We start from the raw sequence: 26,740 nt of genomic DNA, 5'->3' as shown, positions 1-26,740 counted from the left end.
TAACATCTCATTGATCATGAATTGGTTTTATTTTTAATTAATCATTCATTTATTTGTAATCAATGCTTGTATTTGTTGTGGGCTTGCTGGCGTTTATAGTAACAACAATAAATCCATCAACATTTATAGCGGTGTATTATTGTCCCTTTCAATAATAATGAACAAGACAGTGGAAGCGTGCGCGCGTCCCCGTGCGTGTGCCTGTTTAAAAAGTAGGCTCTTTAATCCTCTGTTACGCGCATTGAAAGCCTCTTAATGGTGCACGCGCCTTCCATCTGTTCAACTTGATTTATTTGGGATGGGAGTGTTGATGGTTGATCAGCAGCACACCCTAAAATGCACCTCAAATGGAAGTAATATCTCCACAATTACATTTTGTAAAAAGTACACACGTGATGGAAAAAGATACAATTAAATCATGTGAAAAAATCACAAATGCTGGGAAAAAATACTCAAAATTAAATAACAAAAAGTAGACAAATGCTTAATAAACACAATTAAATTATGTAAAAAGTGCACAAATGCTGAAAAAGGCACACTTAAATTATGTAAAATATACACAAATTATGTAAAAAGTACAAAAGTTGTGGAAAAAATGACAATAAAATCATGTAAAAAGTACACAAATGATGGGGGTAAAAACTCAAACTAGTGTAAAAAGTACACAAATATTGGGAAAAATTAAATTATGTAAAAAGTACACAAATGCTAGGGGGAAAAAACCCTCAAAGTTAAATAATGAAAAAGTAGACAAATGCTGAATAAACACAATTAAATTATGGAAAAAGTAAACAAATGCTGGAAAAAAAGGCACAATCAAATCATGTGAAAAGTACATAAATGCTGGAAAACAGTCTTAATTAAATCATGTAAAATATACACAAATGCGGGAAAAACACAAATTATGTAAAAAGTACAAAAGTTGTGAAAAAAGAATTACAATCAAATTATATAAAAAGTACACAAATGCTGAAAAAACACAATTAAATTACGTAAAAAGTACACAAATGCTGAGGGAAAAAACCTTCAAAATTAAATAACGAAAAAGTAGACATGCTGAATAAACACAATTAAATCATGTAATAAGTACACAAGTGGTGGGAAAAATCTCACAATGAAATTATGTAAAAAGTACACAAATACTGGAAAAACACAATTTAATTATGTAAAAAATACAATCGTGGTGGAAAAAAATACAATTAAATCATATAAAAAGTACATACATGCTGGAAAAAACACAAAAATGTTTGTAAAAAGTACACAAGTTCTGGAAAAAAGTCTCAATTAAATCATGTAAAATATACAAATGCTGTCAAAAGTCACACTTAAATTATGTAAAATATACACAAATGCTGGTAAAATACAAATTATGTGAAAAGTACAAAAGTTGTGGGAAAAAAATTACAATGAAATCATGTAAAAAGTACACAAATGCTGTGAAAACCCCCCTCAAAATAATGTAAAAAGTACACAAATACTGGAAAAACAAAATTACATTATGTAAAAAGTACACAGATGCTGGAAAAACCAATTAAACTATGTAAAAACTACACAAATGCTGGGGGAAAAAACCCTCAAAATTAAATAACGAAAAAGTAAACAAATGCGGAATAAACACAATTAAATTATGTAAAAAGTGAACAAATGCTGGAAAAAAGTCTCAATTAAATCATGTAAAGAGTGCACAAACGCTGGGGAAAAAACCTTCAAAATGAAATCATGAGAAAGTACACAACTGGTGTAAAACATAATAAAATCATGTAGACAAGTGGTGGAAAAAAACCCTCACAATGAAGTCATGTAAACAATGTACAAGTACAACTGTAAAACCTCGCAATGCAATAATGTAAAAGGTACACAATCACAAAGAAAACCATGTTCAAAGTACTTTTCGATACTATACAGTCTAATAAGTTGACATGGGGGCTTTCGGGACACACTCACTCAGCTGTGCAACATGTGACTGATGACACACATAACACAACTTCACTTTCCCTTTCCAGGCACACAAGCTTAAGTTTCACTTTCTAAAGGGGTGTGGCAACCACACCATGTACTTTACGTATGTACGTGTACTTTGATTCCGGGCTCCTTCATCTGTTGGCTTTGGAAACAATTTGAAAACCTTTTCAATTGCGTGATCACTGGACTATACGTCTCCCATAGCAGCACCAGGAAGAAAGGCTAAAGAGAAGAAGTAGCCTTTTTTAGCACACAAGTGCTGCTAAAAAAAAGTACACACAAGTCAGCATTAAATTGTGTCAAAGAGCGTGTGCGGTGGAACTTTTCCCCTATTTACATGTTTCAGGCAATAAAGAGCATCAAGGGGGATGTTCAAAGAGGAACTTTTGGAGTTTTGTTTGATGACTTTTCCCCCCTGTCGTCCTGTGGAACAAAGAGCGGAGTGTGACGTCATAAAGCTTTCTAAATGTGAGCGTGGGGACTGCCAGAAGAGCCTTGCAGCTGTGCTGTAGAACATTGAGACCACGTCAGGAGCGGCGGAGTGCTGTGCAGCCACTAGAGGCTACTGTTGACTCGGCAGCAAGAAGGAGGCAAAGTCTAGCCAAACTAACAAACTGCTGCAGGTTTTTTTTGTTGTTGTTGGCGAAAACCAAATAATGGATTAGAAGGCGCTGAGTTTGTTATATTTTATCTGTAATTGTAGTCATTTAGTTGCTTCTTTAATTAAACGATAGCTTTAATTGTTCAAAACGCGTCAACCAAAATATGTTTGACGTGCAGCCTCTGCCTCGATGAAATGTTTTTCTTTTGCACCAAAGGTCAGCCAAGACTGGCGGTAGATAAATTGCGCATGCGCAGACGCCAGATGCCATATTGGAGCGGTGGCGGCGGCAGCAGCTGAAAGACGTGCCCAGCGGGGGTCTCAAGACGGAAGTGTCCTGTGAGGCGAAGGACAAGTTGGCCAGGTAAGACAGGTGTTGCGAGGGAGGGGGCGCGTTCGGCTGCTCGCTGTTGTCGACGAGGGAAGCAGTACGGAGTTATTTAGTTTTGCTTTAAAACGAGGCTCTTTGTAGTCAAAACAGTCGCTACGCTAGCTTAACTTGTTCCAACTCGTGTGATAGCGCTCGCTAATGTTTTTTTGCTATTTTATAAAAGCACTTAAAAGATCTGACTCCACGTAAAAACAAACGTTCGGAATGATCTCATCTGCGTGTTGATGAGTCACTTTGGTTTTCTTTCTGGTGAGTTGTACAAAGGTGCGAAATAGCCGTCGGAAAGCACCCAAGCAACACTTTGCACCAACGTCACAGCGGCGTCCAACCAACATGGCCGTCTTGTCTGTCAAACTGCCACTTTGACATCTTTGCGAGGGGAAAAAACACATCCACGCCGCGCCACTCGCCCAATTTGGTCTCTTTTGGTGCGCACACGCCAGATTTAATGAATTAAATTAAAAGTGTGCACTGGGCAAGTGCCTGCGGGTTTTTTTCCACCGCAGTTTTCCCTGCGTGCAAAGTACAAGCGCGGAGTGGCAGGCTGCTCGCTGCTCGGCTACACCCCTCATCTTTCTCATAGTCCTCATGGCCGCGCTACGTTTCCTCTTTTACTTTAGTCCACAGCACGCATGTTTGATCGCTTTTTTTTTCCCAACGGACGCCCCTTTTTTCCTGGGTTTCGAGGCGCATTTCCGGTGATTTTGTATATGCACGCTTTGTACGGATTAAGTTGCTAATTGGGTCAAACTGACCTTTTAAGCAGGGAGTGCTTTTTATATTTGGCTGTAAAGCAAAGTGGGTAAAACGTGGACTCTTTCCAAATACTTTTTTTTACCGTTTAATCACAGCTGCTGATGATAATGCTTGCACATTTCATGTTAATGATGCGGTCGTTCCTCCGCATCATGTCCTTGTTTCCAGTTAATTGTTAATAGAAAATGTTCTTTTTAGATTAGCACTATGGGTGAAGTACTTTTTGCTTTCAGGAGATGAAAGTCTTGTCTGTCTTTGCCATAACCCCCACCCTCCATCCCCGCCCCTCTCTTTTATTTCTTCAGCATCCAAGGCTGTTAGTGGGAAGACATAGGAAGAAGAGTAACCAAGAGGAAACACCTCCTGGGTGAGTCTAAAAGAGAACCTTAATAGGCGCTAATGCAATAAAAGGCCAGCCCATGCAGTGGTAGTTAATCTTCTAAATCCTCCGTTAATCTTTGGCAGCCGTGGTTTAGGAAAAGGCAGGAAATGAGGAAACGCACGTGGACGGCCCAGCGTATAGGCCAATCAATAATTCTAATGATTAAAAAGTCCTTTGGGACTCAATGTCCTGAGATGAATCCCCTGATGCCCAACCTGGCTCTCTGCTCAACCCACCAATTGCAGAAATGTAAAAGTTAATAACAGCTAGTTTGTGTATCATTTCACCACAGTGAAGCAGCAATGCTCTCTGTCATATAGAGGATCTTTGACTGGGATTTTCGACAGTAGATCCTTACAAAACATCTGAGAAATCCTCTCATTTTGAGGATCTTTGATGAGCATTAGCAGTAGCTCCTTAATTACAGCAGAGCACTCATGTATAGAGGATCTTTGACCAGCACAAATACATATTCCTTGTTTGAACCAACACCGTTCGTGAACTGATAAAGTAAAAACTGTTAGTGTGTTGCCCCCCGCCCTCCAGGACAGTCGAGTCCAAAAGCCCGGTCTAGTGTTTAGTCAGTTGAGTAATTAGTAGTTCTTCAGCTGTTTGTCCTCATGCATCAGCCGTTAGGAGGTCCTCCAAGCCTAAACGTCCAACCGTCCGCCCCCTCCCGCACACAAAAATAGTCTTAATGTGGTAACAAATGTTTCCAATTGCATTTGTGCGTAAATCAGTGTCAGTGTTATTTTATGTATTTATAAAAAATAAAGGTTAATAGAATAAAATATGAAAAAAACAACCTTTTCATGTGTGTGGTGATTATAAATATGTCAAGAGTGTATTTTGGGGGAAATGAGCAATGCACGCCAGAAGTAATTGGCCACTGACACATTTCCTGTTGTTTCAGGGGTTTTTTTCCGCTGTGCTGGAAATGTAGCTCCACAGCCCTGTAGGGGCGATACACATACAGACAATTAATAGCTGCCATTAATTCTAGATGCGGTGTTGTGTCGTTATGGGGGGGGTCCAGTGAGTCACTATGTGTTGTTGTTGTTGTGCTTCTGAGGCCGCGTGGACGAGGGTGGAGTGCAACCGCAGTGTCATGTGAGGCAAATTAGCTCAGCTTGCTGTTGATGCACAGCCTAGATGTATGCAGGATATATACTGGAGGGCGTTTGGAGGAGGGGGGCGCTCACACACACACACACACACACACACACACACACGCGCTTGGGTGTTTGTTGAGATTAACCGGCGTGTAGACTCAGTGTTTGTTTTTTTAGTTTGTTTTAAGGACGATGCTCAACTTGACTTGGAAGGTGCCGGTACAGCTTGTATTATGTTTCCCCCCGCCCCCCCAAGAGGAGTTCCTTCTTTCATGACTTCCAACAGCAGGCGTGTTCAAAGCTTTTCCAGGCGTGGGAGACTTTGATTTTTTTAGGGTACCTTAAAAAATGTGTTAAAAGGCAAATGTGTATATATATTTATGTTTTTAAGACAAAGCTTTTTGCCTTTTTACTGCCCCCCAACCCCATTTGTGCTTTGCAGCACACAGTTGGTAGGGGAAGAAAGAGGAATCACTTGGGTGTATTATATAACTTTTAAAACTTTTAATAAAAAGGATAAAAATGTTGACATAACAAAGCTTTGTGCTGTTTTGTCCTATTTCGTGCCCCATGTCTGCTTTGTGGCACTGATTAGCGGGGGCGGGGTGGTCTCTTATATATTTCACATAATTAATATTTTTTATATATCTCATATGTAGATACAGTGGTGTGAAAATGTGTTCGCTCCCTTCCTGGTCAATCAATTTAATGTAAATATTAGCCAATGACAACACAACTCAACACCAAATAAAGCTAATAAGTGGTTGGGCCACCCTTAGCAGCAACAACTGCAATCAAGCGTTTGTGATAACTTGCAATGAGTCTCTTCCAGCGCTGTGGAGGAATTGTTGTCATTCAGCCACATTGGAGGCTTTTCCAGCATGAAGCCTTTTGAAGGTCATGCCACAGCATCTCAATAGGATTCAGCTCAGCAGTTGGACTAGGCCGCTCCAAAGTCTTCATTTGGTTTTCTTCAGCCATTCAGAGGTGGACTTGCTGGTGTGTTTTGGATCATTGTCCTGCTGCACAACCCAAGTTGCTTTCAGCTTGAGGTCACCAACAGATTGCTGGACATTCTCCTTCAGCAGAATCTTTTACATGCTTCCATTTATCACAGCAAGTCTTCCAGGTCCTGAAGCCGCAAAACAGCCCCAGACCATCACACTACCACCACCATATTCTACTCTTGCTCTCATGTTCTTTTAATGACTTTTACGCCAGATGTAATGGGACACACACCCTTCAAAAAGTTCAACTTTTGTCTGGTCAGATCAGAGTATTTTCCCAAAGGTCTTGGGGATCATCAAGATGTTTTCTGGCAAAATGGAGACCAGCCTTAATGTTCTTTTTGTTCAGCAGTGGTTTTGGTCTTGGAACTCTGCCATGCAGGCCGTTTTTGCCCAGTGTCTTTCTTATCTGGAGTCATGAACACTGACCTTAACTGAGGCACGTGAGGCCTGCACTTTTTTGGATGTTGTTGTGGGGTCTTTTGTGACCTCTCGGATGAGTCGTGGCTGCGCTCATGGGGTCATTTTGGTTGGCCGGCCACTCCTGGGAGGGTTCACCACTGTTCCATGTTTTGGCCATTTCCATCAGATAGACTGATGGATCTCAAGATGTTTTAATGGGGGTGCATATAGGTTTGGATTTTTAACATAAATGCATTTTGTGTTGAGTTGTGCTGTCATGGACTAATATTTACATTTTTTTGGTGATTTCAAACATTTAAGTATGACAAAACGACTGTGTGTGTGTGTGAGTGTGTGTGTGTGTATGTACATATATAGTGCCTTAGTTGCTGTTGGTCGGGGGGATTCTTGTGGAATGTAATTGTTTTAATTCGGTGAAAATGCTGATACTGCTTTCTTAGGTCTTAGGGAAATAGGCGGGACTTCTGTCTTGTCTTGGTCACTCAACAAGGTGGTGCGTGTGGCGCCGGTGTCATTCCAGTTCAGCCGCTTTGCTGCGCTCTGATTGGTTATCTGATGGCAGCTCCGTTATGTTGGTTTCGGGAATGATGACATCATTTTTGGTTTGCTGTGTAACTGTCTTTGTTGTATTAAGATCTCAGACATGGGTTCCTCCTGGTCAGCAATACTTTAAATGACGCAAGCAGCCCGTTGATCCATCTCTCTCCAGGTCTCCGCAAGGGGTTGTGGGATGCAGTGAGGCAGACAAAGTCAAAGGTTGCATGCTCATCAGCCCACCAGGATGCAAACGCTGACCTTCAGCAAGGAGGAGGAAGTGAACACAGGTGAGCTGGCCACTTGAGGCCACCGATTGTCTCATTCTGACAGTCTGTTTCGTCCAACCAGACAGCGAGTCCATGGAGGACGAGGAGGCGGAGGCGGAGGCAGAGTTTAACTGGCAGGAGTATATGGAGGAGACGGGGGCTACCGCCGCCCCCCACACCACCTTCAAGCATGTGAGAACTTCAAATTTGAGTTAGTTAGGATACTTTTACATCCAAATAATGCAGACTCAGGCTGGGGCGTTGGGAAAAATTGTTGCCGACTGGCAATGATGTGATTCAGTAAAGTGCAGCACTCATGTGTCTCGCTCGCTATGTGAAACGGCAATTTCTTTTTACACACTCAGAGTCCGTGCGTTGCATAAGCCAAGCAGAGCAATGCAGTACGTTGCCATTGTTGCAGCGGGAAGTCACATGGGCACTCGTATTGTATTGATTTCTAAGATGCCGTCTCCTCCCATTCATTCACTCTGGGAGTGTGCGAGCGCTAAACGCGAACATCCTGTTTGGCCCTGCAGCCTTTTGCACAACTCTGTCATGGTGGAGATGCAACGTGCCTACAGTCCTGTCTGCTTATTCCCCATTTTTGTTGCTTTCAGTAAAGTAGTGTTGGCATGTTTGTCACACTTAAATGTTTCAGATCATCAATTGAATGTAAATATTATGACAACACAAACCAACACTAAATAAAGCTAATAAGGGGTTGGTAGGCAGCAACAACTGCAATCAAGCGTTTGTGATAAACCGATAAATAAAAATGAATGCTGTATACAACACATATGTGTTTATATGTCACACACATCGATATCGGCTGATACCTGTTGAAATTTGAGAGTCGGACAATATCGGCATATCGGTTTGCAGCAAAAACGCTAATATTGTAAATCCCTCCAGAAAACATATTTCATTCACAGGTGAACTGTACAACATACATGTAAAACTGTAAAAACATTGTTTTACAAGTTGGTAACTGATGCGCCACCCTTGGCAGTGGTCCTTGAATGCATCAAAGTTGCTGTGCATCAAGCTAAGCTTGTGTGCTTTTCACTTGAAAATAACATTGTTTTTATTACTCATCTTATTCATTCATTTTCTACCGCTTATGCTCACGAGGATCGCGGGCTTTCTGGAGCTTATCCCAGATGTGAGGCGGGGTACACCCTGGACTGGTGGCCAGCCAATCACAGGTTACACATAGACAAACAACTATTCTTCGGGCGAGCCAGCCAATCACAAGGCACATGTAGACAACCATTCCCACCCACATTCATACCTATGGACAATTTGGAGTGGCCAATTAACCTAGCATGTCTTTGGAATGGAGGAGGAAACCATAGTCCCCAGAGAAAACCCACGCATGCACGGAGAGAACATGCAAAGTCCACACAGAGATGGCCGAGGGGGGCATTGCACTCAGGTCTCCTAGCTGTGAGGCCTGCGCGCAAACCACTCTTTCACCGTGCAGCCCTTTACTCATCTTATTTCATCTTTATTTACAAATACAATTGTATGTACTTTGACATTTTTTCAGCAGGTTTTCATCAAATGTCAAGATTTTGCATGTCATTGTGCGCTCCTTTTAAGCATCATAGTTGCTGTGTGTCAAGATAAGCAGGAAGGTCGTATACCGTGTGTCCATCTTTTGGACGTTATCCTGGTACGTACCTTCGGTAAACATGAAAAAGCCGTAGCATTTCAGTATGTGGAATCAAACTATGGAATGGATTGAGTAAGGAAATCAAACAATGCACAACGATGAGCCAATTCAAGAAACAATACAAGCAGTTGATGTTTGCTAAATACAAGGATGAAGAGTCTTGAACCAGTCATGATGTGCTATATATATCACTATATTGACACGCACTATGGTACACATTATGTCACTGTATGGTCATATCACCTCATACTTGGGTACGTGAGAAAACAAAAAAAAAACTTGAATTATATTAGGAAAGCAGGAAGTGAACAAATGTAATTGTTACTGATTGTAAAAGTACCAGATGAATGGGTAGGATTTAATAATCTTTGCTTCTTCCTACTCCTTTTGGACATGTGGAACTGTGAACTGATTATGGGATGCACTCAATTGTAATCTGATGCATGTTCTAATGAAATTAAACCATTAGCATTACCATAAACAAAACAACGTGACTGTGCTGTGTGCGTCCCAGGTGGAGGTGAGCCTGCAGAGCAGCTTCCAGCCGGGCATGAAGCTGGAAGTGGCCAACAAGAGCAGACCAGACACGTACTGGGTGGCCACCATCATCACCACGTGCGGTCAGCTGCTGCTGCTGCGCTTCAGTGGCTGCGCCGACGACCGCAAGGCTGACTTCTGGTGCGATGTCATGACGGCCGATCTGCACCCGGTGGGCTGGTGTGCTCAAAACGACAAGACCCTCATGCCGCCAGAAGGTGAGTGATGCAGATCTTTATATTTACTATGTTGAAATGATAAAAGCCAGCCTCCAGGGTGAGAGTGACTACACAGCTTCACGCTTTTCTCTTTTTTTGTGTCTCTCAGATAAACTGAGAAATGGTAAGCTCCTCACATTAGCTGCATGAGCTTTGGTGCTTACCACCCCCACCCCCCAACCCCCACAGGAAGTGACCTCACAGCTCTCTTGCAGAATGCCGGGTGATAACTGACGTTTTGCACACAAACAGGCACCACTAAGGTGTCCTGCGGTGATAAGTAGTGTTGCAAACCGACTGCAGGCGGCAGATAAACGTCCGTGGCGTCCCCATGATGTTTTAGTTCAGTGTGTTGCAGACGTTAATAATTCATTTTTTTTTTTACTATGTCGTATTTCACCTTCCGTAGAAATGACTGAGCTTTGAAGCAAGAATGACGGCTGTGTGTGCGACCTTCTGCATGCTTGGTGTGTTTTGGCTGGGTCTGCAACCTCAAGGTTAAGAATGCATGTACTGTTATGGGCACGTCGGCCTCATCCTTTCATGCAACACGTTTGATGGGAAAGACATGGAGCGGGGACACACAGCTGCAAATATCTGCTGGAGAAGAGCATGCCATAAAGTAGAGACAGGGTCTCATTGCTGCAGCTCACGCCAGATGCAAGTCCCTTTTTAACATTTTCACAATTTGAGTTGCCGCGTGTCAGTCATTGAGGGGTGATGATTGGTTCCGCAGTCAAACCTTTGAGAACCCTTGCCATAGCCTGCCTGTACCGGGGGTGTCCACATCTTTCCACTGAGGATGCAAGGGCCCTTAGCATATATTGTATGTGCTGTGAAAAGGTTATTTGATCATCAAACAAACTGAAATATTGTCAATGACAACACAACTCAAAACAAATTGCAGTTTTTAAATGTAACTTTTTATTATTAAAGGAAAAAAGATTTAAGCCTACACAGCCCTGTGTGAAAAAGAACACCCCCCCCCCTGTTAACAAAACAGATTGAGATCTTTCAGTGTGGAAAAGTTTAGAAGCTATTTCTAAGGCTTTGGGACTCCAGCCAACCACAGTGAGAGCTATTATCCACAAATGGCCAAAACATGGAACAGTGGTGAACCTTCCCAGGAGTGGCCGGCCAACCAAAATGACCCCAAGAGCGCAGCCACGACTCATCCGAGAGGTCACAAAAGACTCCACAACAACATCCAAAAAAGTGCAGGCCTCACGTGCCTCAGTTAAGGTCAGTGTTCATGACTCCACCAAAAGAAAGACACTGGGCAAAAACAGCCTGCATGGCAGAGTTCCAAGACCAAAACCACTCCTGAACAAAAAGAACATTATGGCCGGTCTCCATTTTGCCAGAAAACATCTTGATGATTCCCAAGACCTTTGGGAAAATACTCTGATCTGACCAGACAAAAGTTGAACTCTTTTGGGAAGGTGTGTCCCATTACATCTGCCGTAAAAGTCAAAGAACATGATAGCAAGAGTAAAATGTGGTGGTGGTAGTGTGATGGTCTAAGTCTGTTTTGCTGCTTCAGGACCTGGAAGACTTGATGTGATAAATGGAAGCATGTAAAAGATTCTGCTAAAGGAGAGTGACCAGCAATCTGTTAGTGACCTCAAGCTGAAAGCAACTTGGGTTGTGCAGCAGGACAATGATCCAAAACACACCAGCAGGTCCACCAGCAAGAGACTCATTCCAAGATATCGCAAAATGCTTGATTGCAGTTGTTTCTGCTAATGGTGGACCAACCAGTTAATAGGCTTTGGACAGGAGTCCCCAAATTACAGCCCACGTGCCCCCAGATAACACCAAAAGTGCATTAATTTTTTTTTGTCAGTTTGGCCATGTGATTGAGACGGCTGTGTTATACTTACCCGAGTAGAAAGAGGTTTTACTGCCATGAATCTGCCTGTTGAGTACACGTATTTGTCGTGCCTTTTTTCTGTGAAGATCCGGGGAAGGGTTATGCATATTTGGTTATGTGTGGCTTTCTGGAAAACAAAGTTTGGGCAAGTTTTCATACATTCATTCATTTTCAACCGCTTATCCTCACGAGGGTCGCTGGGGTCCTGGAGCCTATCCCAGCTGCCTTCTGCATACACCCTGTACTGGTAGCCAGCCAATCACAGGCCACATATAGACAAACAACCATTCTTCGGGCGAGCCAGCCAATCACAGGACACATATAGACAACCATTCCCACCCACATTCTTACCTGTGGCCAATTAACCTAGCATGTTTTTGGGAATGGGGAAGAAGGAAGGGAACAAACCGGAGTCCCCGCAGAAAATCCACGCATGCACGGGGAGAACATGCAAACTACACACAGAGTTGGCAGAGAGTGGGATTGAACTCTGGTCTCCTAGCTGTGAGGTCTGCGCGCTAACCACTCAACTGCTGTGCAGCCGGTAACACTTTTTCTGTAACAAACTGACCTCGGGCACCCTCAGGGTGGAAAAGTTATGTGGCCCTCACATGAATGTGGCTAATATTTAAATTAGTTAGATCTGAAACATTTAAGGGGCTGCACGGCGGTCGAGTGGTTAGCGCGCAGACCTCACAGCTAGGAGACCTTACTTCAATTACCCTCGGCCATCTCTGTGGAGACTTTGCATGTTCTCCTCGTGCATGCGTGGGTTTTCTCCGGGTACTCCGGTTTCCTCCCACATTCCAAAAACATGCTAGGTTAATTGGCCACTCCAAATTGTCCATAGGTATGAATGTGAGTGTGAATGGTTGTTTGTCTATGTGTGCCTTATGATTGGCTGGCTCGCCCGAAGAATGGTTGTTTGTCTATATGTGCACTGTGATTGGCTGGCCACCAGTCCAGGGTGTACCCCGCCTCTCGCCCGAAGGATAGGCTCCAGCACCCCCCGCGACCCTTGTGAGGATACGCGGTAGAAAATGAATGAAACATTTAAGTGTGACAAACATGCAATAAAGATATCAAAAGGGGCAAACACATTTTAACTGTAGATTAATGTCTTCAAATTAATCACGATTAATTACCATTTGCAACTACTTCAGAAGTAGGCCTAAACGAGAGGTGTTTTGACCAAAAATCTGAATTTGCTGGGCGGTGGATCTGAAATAAATCACTAAGTAAATCAAATGCTAAATGCGGTATTGTTGCCAAAGCTCGTCAATGAAAGTTGTGGATGAATTAATTTGAGTAAAGTCTGGACACCCATGGCATAATGAATTCATTATTCTGCCCCAGGATGGTCAGGAAGTGCACGCCTTACCTACGTGATGCTCAGGAACTCGTCCTTGATGCAGTAAGATAAAAAATGACGCCACACACTGGTCTGTGCGAGGTTAAAATGCAACAACTCTGGCATCACCGTCCATGAATCGAGTGCAATTTTGCTCCCATTAACAAAACATGGCGTCATTTATGATCCCAAGTAGAGCTTAAAATATTCATGCGGAAAAATATGCAAATGTCATACATTTTACAGCTGAATATTGGTGCAGACAGGCTGAGCCTGTGGGGGCGGGGCACATAGCTCTGTGTGTTTTGAAGATCCCCTCCCGTAAGGTTAATTACGCACTTGATGTTATGTGAAAGTTGAGCATGTTTGCCTTTATGATATAAACAGAGAGAAATAGATAACTATTTGTAGTCCGGGGGGGTTGGGTGCAGGATTTGTAAAAATAGTTGTATCTATTCCTGCACAGGAGAACCTGTGTGCATGCAAACAGCAGCAAAAGACCCTCACCGGGCTCGGGGGGGGGGGTTATGACTGCTTTGACTTAGCTGCCTTATTGTGTGATATACAAAAAACCACAACAAAAGGAGAATCACTTTTGATGGACACCGAGAAGTAGACGTTGGAATGCTGGCGTGTTGTGTACAGTGGCAAGAATGCGTGCATGCGTGGGTTTTCTATAGGGACTCCGGTTTCCTCCCACATTCCAAAAACATGCTAGGTTAATTAGCCACTCCAAATTGTCCATAGGTATGAATGTCGGTGGGAATGGTTGTTTGTCTATATGTGCCCTGTGATTGGCTGGCTCGCCCGAAGAATGGTTGTTTGTCTATATGTGCCCTGGGATTGGCTGGCTCGCCCGAAGAATGGTTGTTTGTCTATATGTGCCCTGGGATTGGCTGGCTCGCCCGAAGAATGGTTGTTTGTCTATATGTGCCCTGGGATTGGCTGGCTCGCCCGAAGAATGGTTGTTTGTCTTTGTGCCCTGTGATGTGCCCCCGCCTCTCGTCCGAAGACAGCTGGGATAGGCTCCAGCACCCACACACTTGCCACAGCATCTCAATGGGGTTGAGTCCGGACTCTGACTTGGCCACTCCAGAAGGCGTAATTTCTTTTGTTTGATCCATTCTTTTGTTGATTTACTCGTATGTTTGGGGTCGTTGTCTTGTTGCATCACCCATCCTCGTTTGAGCTTCAGCTGGTGGACCGATGGTCTTAAGTTCTCCTGCTAAACGTCTTGGTACATTTTGGAATTCATTTTTCCATTGATGACGGTAATCCGGCAAGGCCCCAAGGCTGCAAAACAGCCCCAAACCATGATGCTCCCTCCACCATATTTCACAGTTGGGATGATGTTCTGATGCTGGTGTGCTGTGCCACTTTTCCTCCATACATAGCGTTGTGTGTTCCTTCCAAATAACTCCTTTCGGTCTTTTTGGTGGTCTTTTGCAAACTTTAGACGTGCAGCAATGTTCTTTTGTGTCAGCAGAGGTTTCCTCCGTGGAGTCCTCCCATGATCGCCATTCTTGTTCAAGGATTTCTTGTGCTTTTGCGGTCATCTTTGCAGGACGACTACACTTGGAGAGAGTGGCTTCGAGTGTCTTGAACTCCTTTCATTTGGAGATGATCTAACTGTTACATCCTGGCTTTTGGAGATACTTTTGTATCTCCTATCAGCCTTACGTAGCTCCACAATTCAGAGAGCTCTTTGGTGCGGGGCATGTTTCCCACCAGACAATGCTTCTTCTGAGAAGCCATTTCAAAACTAGTGTGAGTTTTTAAAAGAGCAGGGCAGCTTGATAGGACTCCTGCAAACTCGTCACACTATTTGAACTCCATTTTGGATGACACCTGATGTAACTCAACGACAGACAGCAACTGAAGTTTACGTTTACTGATGGATTTATTTCAAAACCAACGTGAGAACTAAAAGGGGTTCAAACAGATACAAAATACAGTAAATTACTGGTCAGATAATTAGGGGTCGACCGATATGTTTTTTTTTTTTTCGGGCCAATACCAAAAAAAATTGTGCCGATTTTGCTTGGGCAAAATGTTGACAATAAAGTGGTGTTGGTAACAGCTGTACATATTAGCCTCCAACTACATCAACAGCTCCCTAACGGTAGGCACTTTCAAAGATGAAGCATTCAGCAGCATTCCTGGTTTTCACACCCACAAACTAAACTATATTTCCAAGCACGTATATTGCATGCACTTGGCGTTCATGTTTCCTATTTCAAAGCGGGTGGCAATATTTCAACTAAGTTTAACTGTTAGAGGCTAATTAAAAGTTGAACACGTACCCTTGTTGTGATTCACCACTATTGAGGTGTGGGAGGGGTACCGCGAGTGCGTGTGTTGCAGGGTCCTCCGGCAACACAAAGCTGCCCGGCGGATGCCTGTCTGTAAATCATGCGGTGGAAAAAAAAATCGGCGAAACCACGCGCGTATCGGCCGATACCATTTCAAGTAAAGAACTTGAAATTCAGAACTTCAAATATTCTTACAAATAATACACAAATATACAATAACATATTATGTCTACAAATTTGTTTTCTTATCATTAAGCCCTTTTCTTTACGGTAGCGCAAGTAAACCTGTCACTTTACATACGAACATGTACATAAACAAACAACCATCACGTGTGCAACACAATACATGATTAACCTAAGCTGGTACAGCAAACTGTAAACTAACACGAAGAGACTGAAACGAAAATAATACAAAATACATATAATGGCTGCACACATGCCTTGGGAGGGAAATTATAGATGTCTTTTTAACTTTTTGCACCTATTACCTTGTGAGCTCTCAATAGTGTGGCAAACAACAGAGCTTATTTTCTATGGGTGTGACGATTCAACATGTACGTGCTTGAGTGCCAGAAGTGACACACTCAAAAGAGAAAAACCTCCAGGAAACAGGAAAAGGATGAAAATAATGGTGTATAAATTGTCACAAGTTGCCAATAAAATCAAACGAGTTGTTTGATTTTCTGTGATGCTTTTTATGTCTTTGCAGCCATCAAAGAGAAATACAGTAACTGGACTGACTTTCTGGTCCAGGACCTGACCGGCTCCAGAACGGCTCCGGCCAACTTACTGGAAGGGGTGAGCGTGCGCCCGCATGTCTACGATAATAATACATGTCTTCCTAAAGGGGAACTGCCCTTCATTGCTAAACCTTATGTGAAACATAAGCACATGGTTCTTTAACGTTTCTGTGCATTTTAGCGCGAGAAAACGAGTTAATGAGCTAGGTAACAACAGATTGACACTATAGCCTTCAGAAAAAAAACCCAAACAAAATGCCAACAGTTTCCCATTTACGTACATAACTGGCTTGTATATCAACCAAGCTACAGCGATATTATTGTAGCAGCTAACATCAAAAACTATTTTGGATACCTAGCTCTCCATTTGGCTACAAAGACTCTACAAGATGCTGGTTTGCAGTCAGCATTTTTTTTAACCTGAAGACGGGAGCACACGTCTTGTGCTGGAAGACACGGCCATCCTAAAGAGCGCGGACATGCTGTTGTTGTTGACGGAACTAGCATAAGTATGTGGATCAATGCGCCTGGAAAAGAAGCTTGGGTAGTTTTTTAAATCATGCAAATAGGGCAAGATACTGCAACTATTACATGTTATCAGCATGGATTCATAGTCGAAATGGGTGTGTCCCAATGACGTGCATTGTTAGCTAGCTCATATTAACTTGTTTTCTTATGTTATAATGCACAGAAAAGGGACAGAAATTCATGTTTCACATAAGGATCTGAAATGATGGGCAAAATAAAAAAATATAGTTCCCCTCTAAGGTTTATAAATCAACATTTTAACATGAGAGTAAATGTTTGTCCAGTGTTTCCCATAAACGCCTTAGTGCAGGGGTGGCCAACCTGTGGATCTTGAGCCACATGCAGCTCTTTGCCCGTTTTAACGCGGCTCTTAAAAAGTCATGAAGGCATTTTGAAGTTTAGTTCATTACGATATTTGCGTGTGCGCTATGCTTGAGTTCATTACGGTATTTTCGCTAGCTAGTTTCCCAGTCAGACAGCGATCTTTTGAGAAAATGCCAAATTTGCTCTCAAAATGGCAGGGAAAAAATGTGAAAATATGTGGATGAAGAGAGGATGTTTTTAGCAGAGTGGGAGAGCTCATATTTTGCCTTTTGTGTCAGGCGCCTTTATTGCACTTCAAAGCTTCAAAGCTTCAGTGACACTTCAGCTCACTCTTGGGATTGACCTGGAATCTACAATAAATCTGGCTTGTTTCTTCAGATTCTTCATTTTAATCAAGGTATATTTATTTTGAAAAATACTGTATAATGAAAAAAATAACTCATACGAGTTTATAATCTTTTGGGCGGCACAATGCAATCGCTATTAAAGTAATTTGGATGTAACTTAAAGGCGACCTATTATTATGCAAATGTTTCAACTCTTTTTATATTTAGAGCAGCTGTGTTACGTCATGAAAGAACGCAGTCGGGATCAATTTAAACAGGAAAATCTAATTCAATCTTGCTAATATTTTTAATTAAACCAGGGACATGTTTTATATATAATTTTCTTTTTTAATAAAACTGGACTTAGAAGGGTTTAGATTGTGATGGCGCTAATGCACAAGAAAGCTGCTTGCCAACTGCCAATAAACAACAGAAGAAGAAACACACCACAAAGAAGAACGCACCCTGACAACTTTGGGAATGAGGTCTATACAAAGGTTACAATCTTTCCGTTTGAGCAAATAAACCGAATGCAATTGGAATATTTGGGTCCATGTATACGTGGCTATTGTTAACAACATAAACAGACAAGCTTGGGCGGGCGGGTGGGGGGCAGAGAGCGTTTCTGATGACCAAATGACCAATTCATGCAAATTCAATGAGGTCTGAAAGCAGGCAGCTCAGTCGTGTTTGTGACAACCTCCACCGCCACACATAGATAGCAGTCCTGTGAGCAACACTGCCCACTTCTTGTCTTGACTGTTAAAATGGGATGACATGTTGCCATTGTGTCTGCACAGCCCTTGCGAGGTAAGAACACGGTGGACCTGATCCTCCAAGGTTCCCTTCTGGAACTACGCGACGTCTCTGACCCGTCCCGCTCCTGGCCGGCGCGTGTCATCCTTAATGTCGGCGGCAGGCTGCGTCTTCGCTACGCTGGCCTCTCAGATGAGCACCAGGCTCAGGATACCTGGCTCTTCTACCTGGATGTGAGGCTCCGCCCTCTCGGATGGGCGCAAGAGAACCAGCTCTCCATGGAGCCGCCCACAGGTGAGCATTAAAATCCTTATTTTTTATCATTTTTAGGTGCTGTGTTTTTAACAAACATGAAAAATAATAAATATAAAAATTGTGTCCATAGAGTTCCAATCTCTAAAGAGCACCTCTGACTGGCAGCAGGTTTTAGAGGATGCTCAGAGAGACGGACAGACGTGTGCGCTGCCCCTTGAGGTGTTCAAGGTGAGTGTTGGTGTGATTTTGTACTTCCACTTACCTCCACACCCATGGCACTGGCTAACCAACGTAGGCATAAACGCCTGTTGACATAACCATTGCTTGCACAAGGTTTTCCCTCATCGGTGCATATTTTTATTTTATTTTCATGTTGAATTGTATCACAGTACAGTACAGTAATCCCTCGCTGTTTTCTAAAAATATGTTCATCAATCATGCTCTTTCACGGTCGAATATGGCCTGTTGTTATTCAAGAAATATTCGTATTTTAGCTAACTGTAAGTATCCTTTGCCTAAATCATTTTCATGCATAAAAATGGCTAAATGAAATCAAATACAAATATTAATCATGGCCACATTGAAGCGTAGTTTTATGTCCTGAATACTCTGACACAGGGGTATGTTTTGATTTGATCGTATCAGGACCAGTTGGACCTGCCCAAGCACGCCTTCAAGCTGGGCATGAAGCTGGAGATGGTTTCCCCCTGGGGCCGCCTTGGCATCTGCCCCGTGTCTGTCACCAAGGTGAGTGTCCTCTCACGAGCAGCAACGCCATGGTTAGATGTTAACATGGACTTTTCTCCACAGGTGTACAATGAGAACTACTTCCAGGTCACGCTGGATGACCTCACCGTAGACGCCAAGCCACGGTCGGTGTTGTGTCACGCCGATTCGCCGGGCATCATGCCCATACAGTGGTGTCTGAAGAACGGCATCAGCTTGGAGAAGCCGCCGGGCTACGAGGGTCTGGACTTCGATTGGGCCGACTACCTCAAGCACAGTGGGACTGAAGCGGCCCCTGACGCCTGCTTCCCTGATGTACGGCGTTGGAATCCTGCCACCAGATTGTTACGCTTAGAGTATAAATAACCTTACACCTCCTGTGCGTGTGTGATTTTAGACGTGGCAAAAGCGTATCTTTACCAAAGACACGTGGCTGGAGACGGTGAACCACGAGCGGCCGGGTGAGATTTGCGTGGCCCAGATCACACAAGTCAGGGGACGCCTGCTGTGGCTCAGACTGGAAGGTAAAAAAACCACCCAAAAACAAACAAAGATAGAATGTGTTTTATGGCGCCCCCTTTGGTGGAGAATGACACACTGTGCCTACTGTAGGTGTGGCCAAACAGTCTTCAGAGACCATTGTGGACGTGGAGTCCATGGACATCTTCCCTGTGGGCTGGTGTGAGGCTAATGCTTACCCTTTGACCCCTCCTCTCAAACCTGTCTGTACGTGCGCGCACACAGACACACACACACACACACACACACACACACACACACAAGCCAAGACTCTGCTTTCTTTCCACAGTACCAAAGCAAAGGAAGATAGCAGTGGTCCAGCCAGAGAAGCAGTAAGAATAGAACTTCAACATCTCGAGCATGATGGAATAGATGCACAATTAGTTTATTATGTGTAGGTGAGAATAATGTGGCTCAAGAAGTTTTGTTTTTCTGCAGGTTGGCACCATCCCACCCAGTCCAGAGTCCTCCTGTCAGTTACTGCCAGCCCACCCCAAATGATGCAGGTAACCCACAGCTTGACGGCCGTGCAATGGTAGTACTCCTACAGAAAGTGATCCAAGTAGAGTATTCAGTGTTCAGTTTGTGTTGGGAGTGTAGATTTACTACATACTTTGTATCAATAGCCGGCAACACAAGTGAGTAGTAGCAAGATCATTTTGTCTTAGTCCAGCGTCATTGTCTGGTGCTGTCGACTGGTTTTCGGTGAAAACTGCAGAAGCTGTACACTGACTTTTTTTTTTGCCCGTTCACAATCCTTATGTGAAACACCCATCTTATAGCTTCTTCTGTTGAAGAAAACAGAGCTAGCATGAGGGAGCTCACAATGGACCAAATGGGACTTGAACTAGAGCAACGGTTTTGTGATGCAAAGGAACATGTTTGAGAAGCAAAACGCTTAACTTTAGAGACCCCACCAACTAGCTGGAATTACTTTCCTTACTTGCCTCAAGGGAAGAAGTGGGGGGAGGTAAGTCACTTTTGATGCACTACACTGCTACAACTTCCTCTGACCCTTGTTGGGTTTTGAAGTCCCGTGTTGTGTAACAATCTTCCTTCCATACAAAGTAGGCATACTTTAAATGACATGGCATCTTGGAGTAATCTTTGTGTACCATTTGAGTATTGCATTGCCGGGCTGTGTGTCGTGGTGTTTGCTGATCAAAATATACAATACCGCTGTGTGTCGTGGTGTTTGTTGAAAATATACAATACCATTTTTTCACAAAATATCAAAATGATATGTCATCTTTAACTTTTCAATACAGATGACATACTTTGTATTGAATTGTGGACTCCTGCAGAGCAGCTACACACAATAACCCGCACAGAAAGCTTTCTAGATCTTCCAGGATCTCCACCTAGCTCTATTTCCTTGGACTTGTGCTTCCCACCAAAACTGTTTTTGATTTTTTTTTCCACATATTCCCTGCCTCCGGGTACGCCCACTCCACTGTGCTATGAACAAACCCTACTTTGGTGGTTATAGGAGGTGGTGATAAATGAATCAAGTCTTTGGAGAGCTAATTGAAAAGTGTTTAGGAGCAACTGGCAGCTCATGATCTACTGGCTGGAGACCCCTGACTTACCGTGTATGAAAGAGTTGGCTCCTCAACCTCACCAGGAGGAGCACTTGGTGTCTTCTACTACAGAAGCTGTACACTGACTTTTCAAGGAAAAACTGCATTTTGCCCATTTACAATCCTTATGTGAAACATCAACACCCATCTTAGCTTCTTCTGTTGAAGAAAACACAGCTAGCATGAGAGAGCTAATAATGGATGTAATGGGACACGCCTGTTGGACTATAAAAACTGAAAAAAAAAAAACTCCAAAAAATGTGCCATTTCCATAAATGACCCTTTTAAAATTGTTTCCAAATTCAGGAAGAAGCCAATTGCTCTGCTGTTCTATTGTCACTGTTGTGCTGAACACTCGTTGGGGGGGGGGGGCACTTGTTGTAGGGACGGACAAATAGCTCCTGGACAATTTGGAAAGCATTGGAAGATCCACTTGTTCTGACCTTTTTTGCTTGGTTTTTCCCCAGTGTCTGACGAGAAACTCGACGGGGGGGGGGGGGGGGCTTGTCCGTGTTGTGGTGTCCACTTTTTAAGGGGGTCTGCATATTTGTAGTGCTGCCGTTGTACGGCTTCTTAACACGGCATTCTTTGCAAATGACGAACGTTTTGTCGAGCTTTCCGTCTGTCTTTGAGAATCCGTAGTGTTTCCAAACATACCATTTAAACGTTGCGGGGGGGTTAAATATAGAAACTTCCTTGCTGTTTTACTAGTAGTTGTATGTGCCTCACGGTTTCCGTCCGTATTCAATCCAAAAGGCCAAATAATGATGGTGGATTCATGGCGCATAGGGAACAGCATATGGGGTGAAGTTGAACATGAATAAAATAGCGCTTGAATCGGATTTCACAGATAACCACAAATGCATCGCGATGAATCTAGATTTCCCCCGTCAATTGCATCCATACCCGGTGAATTAGCCGATGCACTCGCATCGCATGCATGCGCATCGATGTGTCGATTAATATCAAGGTACAATTAGGTCAACCAGATAGGAAGGTGCCAACCCATGTCATATTTTGTAAACAAGAATCTTAATTGAAAAGAACAAGAATCTTAAATGAACTGGGAGCCAGTGCAGGTTGGCTAGTATTGGAGAAATATGGTCACACTTACGTGTCCTTGTAAGAAGTCGTGCTGCAGCATTTTGTACTAACTGCAGGCTTTTGAGACTCGCCATCGGAAGACCAGAAAGCAGTACATTACAGTAGTCAAGGCGAGACGTGACAAATGCATGGACTAGGGTCTCTGCATCAGAGGTGGATAGAATAGGTCGTATCTTTGCGATGTTGCGAAGATGAAAAAATGCTGTTTTAGTAACATTCTTAATTTGCTTATGAAAAGATAGAGTCGGGTCCAATATCACATCCAGATTTTTCTTAGTCACTTTGGATAACGATGCTTTTATCAAAGCTCAGGGTGGTGTCCTTAAACAGGCCTAAACTCAAACTTAAACTCCCCCACTGCCAGCAGCACTCGTGCAGCGTCAAACAATGAGCTGGGTTGTTGGGTTGTACGCAAGACATTGCTGCTCCCTTGTGTTACCAGCTCTTTAAACAATCGTGGCTGTATGTTGACTCTGCTATAAAACCACTGCCATAAGAGCCGTACTATAACATACTATTATAATCATCTGTATTCGTCAGAAATTTAAAGGGCTCAAGTAAAAAATCAGTATGCGGATCCAAAAGATCGCTGTGGCGACTCCTTGCTCAGGAAAAAGCCGAAAAAGAAATACTAGACTGTAGAAGTATGTCAAGTTGATTACGGAATATTTACGGAATATGAGCTGTACAGACTTTTTACTGTATGAGTGGTTCATCTTCATAGAATGTACGGAGGAACTGGAAGCTAGTGGGAGTGATACGCCCACACAACACTGATCCCCGTACACAACATTGGCTCAGCAAACTCCCTCCTAGTCATTAAAATGAAACTAACAAGTAAACGTGATGACATAAAGAGTGTTTGAAATATCTGTCCATGGCAGCTAATGGACGCTACTGCTGCTCCAAAATCTTTGTCAACCACCGTTGCTTCTCTGGACCGTACCTCAACAAGGGCCGCATCACCGAGCTTCCCCAGACGGTTGGCCCCGGGAAATGCACGCTGGTCCTCAAAGAGGTGAGATGGAGAATCCGAGCCTTCTCGATGAGTGTTGGAATATAAAGTGATGACGTGTCCTAAGAGCGCTTGGTTTCCCCGCAGCTCCTCACCATGCTCACCAACGCCGCCTACAAGCCTGGGCGCGTCCTCAAGGAGCTGCAGGAGCTGGAGGAGCCGAGCTGGGACTGCCAGGAGGAGACCTTGAAAGCCAAGTGAGGACACGCCTGAATCCATCCTGGCATCTAGAGCCACATGCATAAACCTGTCATGTGATCCGGCAGATACAAAGGGAAAACGTACCGCTCCAGCATCAGAATCGTGCGCTTGGCCGAGCTCATCCCGGACTTCTGCCGCAAAGTGTGCCTAAAGCTTCAATGCTGCCCGAACCTCATCAGTCCTGTCCTCGTACCCGATAAGTGCCCAGAAAGCTGCTTTGTCCAGACAAAAACCAAATACAGTCAGTCTCCCAACAACATAAACGGCGTGTGTGCTCATCGTCTTACTGGACGCTGCGTGTGTACAGCTTATTACTACAGGAAGAAGAGGAAGCTGTCAAAGCTGCTGGGAGGCGATGACGCCGGAGGGGGTGATGCGGTCAAAGCGAAACGCCGCAGGAAGAAGCGGAAGAGCATCTTTGTGCAGAAGAAGAGGCGCTCTTCAGCGGTGGACTACACTCCTGCTGACTCACCTCAGGTTTGCCGCTCTGCTCCTTCCGAAGGAAAAAGAAAACATCCCGTGATTGATTTCTTCTCGTTAGGAAAGTGATGGAGACTACGAGGACGAGGTGGGGTCGCGGTCGGGGAGCGAGGCCACCAGCTCGGAGCCGCGGGACGAATTGACTGATGTCTCCTCGGTGGAGGTGACCGCCAGTCGCCAAAGCCGCTCCGTTACGCTGCGCCGGGCGGACAATGACGATGTCGCCGGCAACCAGGAGGCGCCAGAGGGACGCCGCAGGTCAAGTCGTCAGCTCCTCTGCAAGTACCAGCCAAGCAAAGGTCAAGACGTGCAGGTGAGACACTTGTCGATTTGAACTTTTCAGTACTTTTCCAAAATACCATAACTGCATGAACACAAGAACAGCTTGCTTGCTTCCTAAACCTTAACTCGGACAGGACGCCAAGCTAACCGGCTAACAGCGGATGTTCAAAGCAGTTATTTGGCGTCACAATGCCAAACAAAAAAGTGCAAAAAAGGTCATCATGCCGGCTACAGAGAACATACTAACTCCTTATTTCTAAAATCACAAATGCTTAAACTTGCTGATATAGTTCATCTTCAAACAGCTAAAATAATACATGAGGCCAATGCATAAGGCCATATAACCAATTACCTAAAAATGTCATCCAATACTTCTACAAGAGAGGAGAAATATGATCTCAGGGATAGACTAGACTTATATGCTAGGACTACGTTATGCTAGCCATAGCATTTCAGTATGTGGAATCAAACTATGGAATGGATTGAGTAAGGAAATCAAACAATGCACAACGATGAGCCAATTCAAGAAACAATACAAGCAGTTGATGTTTGCTAAATACAAGGATGAAGAGTCTTGAACCAGTCATGATGTGCTATATATATCACTATATTGACACGCACTATGGTACCCATTATGGCATTGGATGCTCATATCACCGAGTACTTTGGTACGTGACTAAAAATAAAAATAATACAAATAAAAATAATTAGTAAATCAACACTTAATAATTTACATTATATTAGGAAAGCAGGAAGTGAACAAATGTAACAGTTACTGAAAGTAACCAGATGGAGGGGTAGGATTTAATAAGCTTTGCTTCTTCCTACTCCTTTTGGACATGTGGAACTGGGAACTGATTATGGGATGCACTCAATTGTAATCTGATGCATGTTCAAATGAAATAAAACCATTACCATTACCAAACACGAAGCAAATGATGCTGGCCCTGGAGATTGGGGTCCAAAATCAGAAACAGGGCCAGTCTAGCTGTCAGATGAGTTTGAATGTAAAGCCAATTTAAAAGCAAACTGTCGCATGGACATGTACAAGCGCAGAACGCTAGCCTCAACGACATCCATGATGAAGCCATAAACCTTAAGGAGGAAAATAGGCTACCAAGGCACTATGAGACAATATCAAGATACCACAAGATGATAATGCTGCCTGTGCGCTGTTGGTTAAAGGTTAAATACCGTTTTTATGGGGGGGGTAGAATGCAATGATATCAAGGTTCTACAGGATGATATCAAGGCACTATTGGAAGATAACGCTACCTTATGTGCCACTCTTCAGGAAGCGAAAGAAGCAAAGGCAAATATCACTGAGCAAATGGAAAAGTATAATTGATGAGAAAGATCAGAATGCACAAATAATGTAAAACTTTCCTGTATTATCTGGAAAATTTGCTATATTTTCACATGCAAATGTCGACAGCACAAACAGAATGATAGGAATTTGACTCTATACACCTTGCAAATTCCCCCATGGGGATGAAGAAAGTATCTACCTACCTACCTACCTACCTACCTATCTACCTTATGGAAAACCATTCTGCTGGAAAGACCAGAATTTCCCTTATTTTTTGGTAAATGTCCCATATTTTGTCCCCATATTTTCCCATGCCAGCGTTGTGGGCCAGGGGTGTGTAAACAGAATGACAGGGAGTCGAGTCTTTAGACCAACTCCCCTGGTGGAACACCATGACAGGCACAGTATGCGCTTGCAAAATGATAAACTATTGAAACTGATACGTGTATGTCGTCACATGCAGGAGGACAGCGAGTTGGTTCTAGACAAAAACCCTCTGGAGTGGAGCGTCCAGGAAGTGGTCCACTTCATCAGCTCTACGGATTGCGCTTCGCTGGCTAGCATGTTCCAGGAGCAGGCAAGTGTTGAAGGCTTCAGGTGGTGTTGGCTCCGTCCACGGCATGACTTGATGCGGTGTGCTGTGTGCGGTTGCAGGACATCGACGGTCAGGCCATGCTGCTGCTGACGCTCCCCACCGTGCAGGAGTGCATGGACCTGAAGCTGGGCCCCGCCATCAAGCTGTGCCACCACATTGAGCGTGTCAAGGTGGCCTTCTACAGACAGTACGCCAACTGACCCGCCTCCTTGTGGACGCGTCGGCCCTTCTCGGGAAGTGGAGCTGCAAGAGGAAAAAGCACAAAAGCAAAATGCAAATGACTGTGATGCTAAGAGGCGATCACCTCGTTGCGACAAGCGGCTTTGTTTGTCACACGTGCAGTGATTATTTATGTATTTAATTTAAACACACACCGACCAATAATTAATATATTTCAACTATAATTTATTCCAGTTAAAAATGGGTGCTTCTCTTGCGCTTTAAAAAACACAATTGTGATAATCTATGCAAATGTCTTCTTGGCAATGTTTTGTTTTGATAAAATTCTATTCATTTTGTATCAAGTCTGCTGGTGCGAGCTTTTTAAATAGACATTATGGGATCCCATGTGCTGCGCGCGTACGTGTGTGGAGTTGT

At 43.6% G+C, this 26,740-nt stretch overlaps 1 protein-coding gene across 5 annotated transcripts; it reads left to right on the top strand.

Moving 5' to 3' along the window:
* Window positions 1-2,448: 2,448 nt before the first annotated feature.
* Window positions 2,449-26,663, top strand: sfmbt2 (Scm like with four mbt domains 2). Of its 5 annotated transcripts, none has more exons than XM_058065769.1 (22): window positions 2,449-2,585; window positions 2,781-2,927; window positions 4,016-4,077; window positions 7,344-7,458; window positions 7,520-7,629; window positions 9,627-9,867; window positions 9,977-9,991; window positions 16,113-16,201; window positions 18,122-18,371; window positions 18,463-18,560; window positions 18,978-19,079; window positions 19,143-19,373; window positions 19,456-19,582; window positions 19,671-19,784; window positions 19,867-19,909; window positions 20,016-20,083; window positions 23,146-23,279; window positions 23,364-23,473; window positions 23,543-23,954; window positions 24,019-24,270; window positions 26,012-26,125; window positions 26,203-26,663. In XM_058065769.1, exons 4-22 carry the CDS (start codon window positions 7,416-7,418, stop codon window positions 26,341-26,343), a joined length of 2,694 nt encoding a protein of 897 aa, XP_057921752.1. In that variant the 5' UTR covers window positions 2,449-2,585; window positions 2,781-2,927; window positions 4,016-4,077; window positions 7,344-7,415; the 3' UTR covers window positions 26,344-26,663. The 5 variants fall into 5 exon arrangements, with proteins under 5 accessions (XP_057921752.1, XP_057921754.1, XP_057921753.1 ...); XM_058065772.1 differs by having other exon boundaries at window positions 2,496-2,927; window positions 23,543-23,718; window positions 23,785-23,954; XM_058065771.1 differs by having other exon boundaries at window positions 2,492-2,927; window positions 7,524-7,629.
* The last annotated feature ends 77 nt before the right edge of the window (window positions 26,664-26,740 follow it).

This window comes from Doryrhamphus excisus, chromosome 3 (assembly GCF_030265055.1).
Source record: "Doryrhamphus excisus isolate RoL2022-K1 chromosome 3, RoL_Dexc_1.0, whole genome shotgun sequence".
NCBI classification, from domain to species: Eukaryota; Metazoa; Chordata; class Actinopteri; order Syngnathiformes; family Syngnathidae; genus Doryrhamphus; species Doryrhamphus excisus.
Note: the sequence above shows the minus strand (reverse complement) of the source record. Positions and strands in the feature narration are given on the sequence as shown.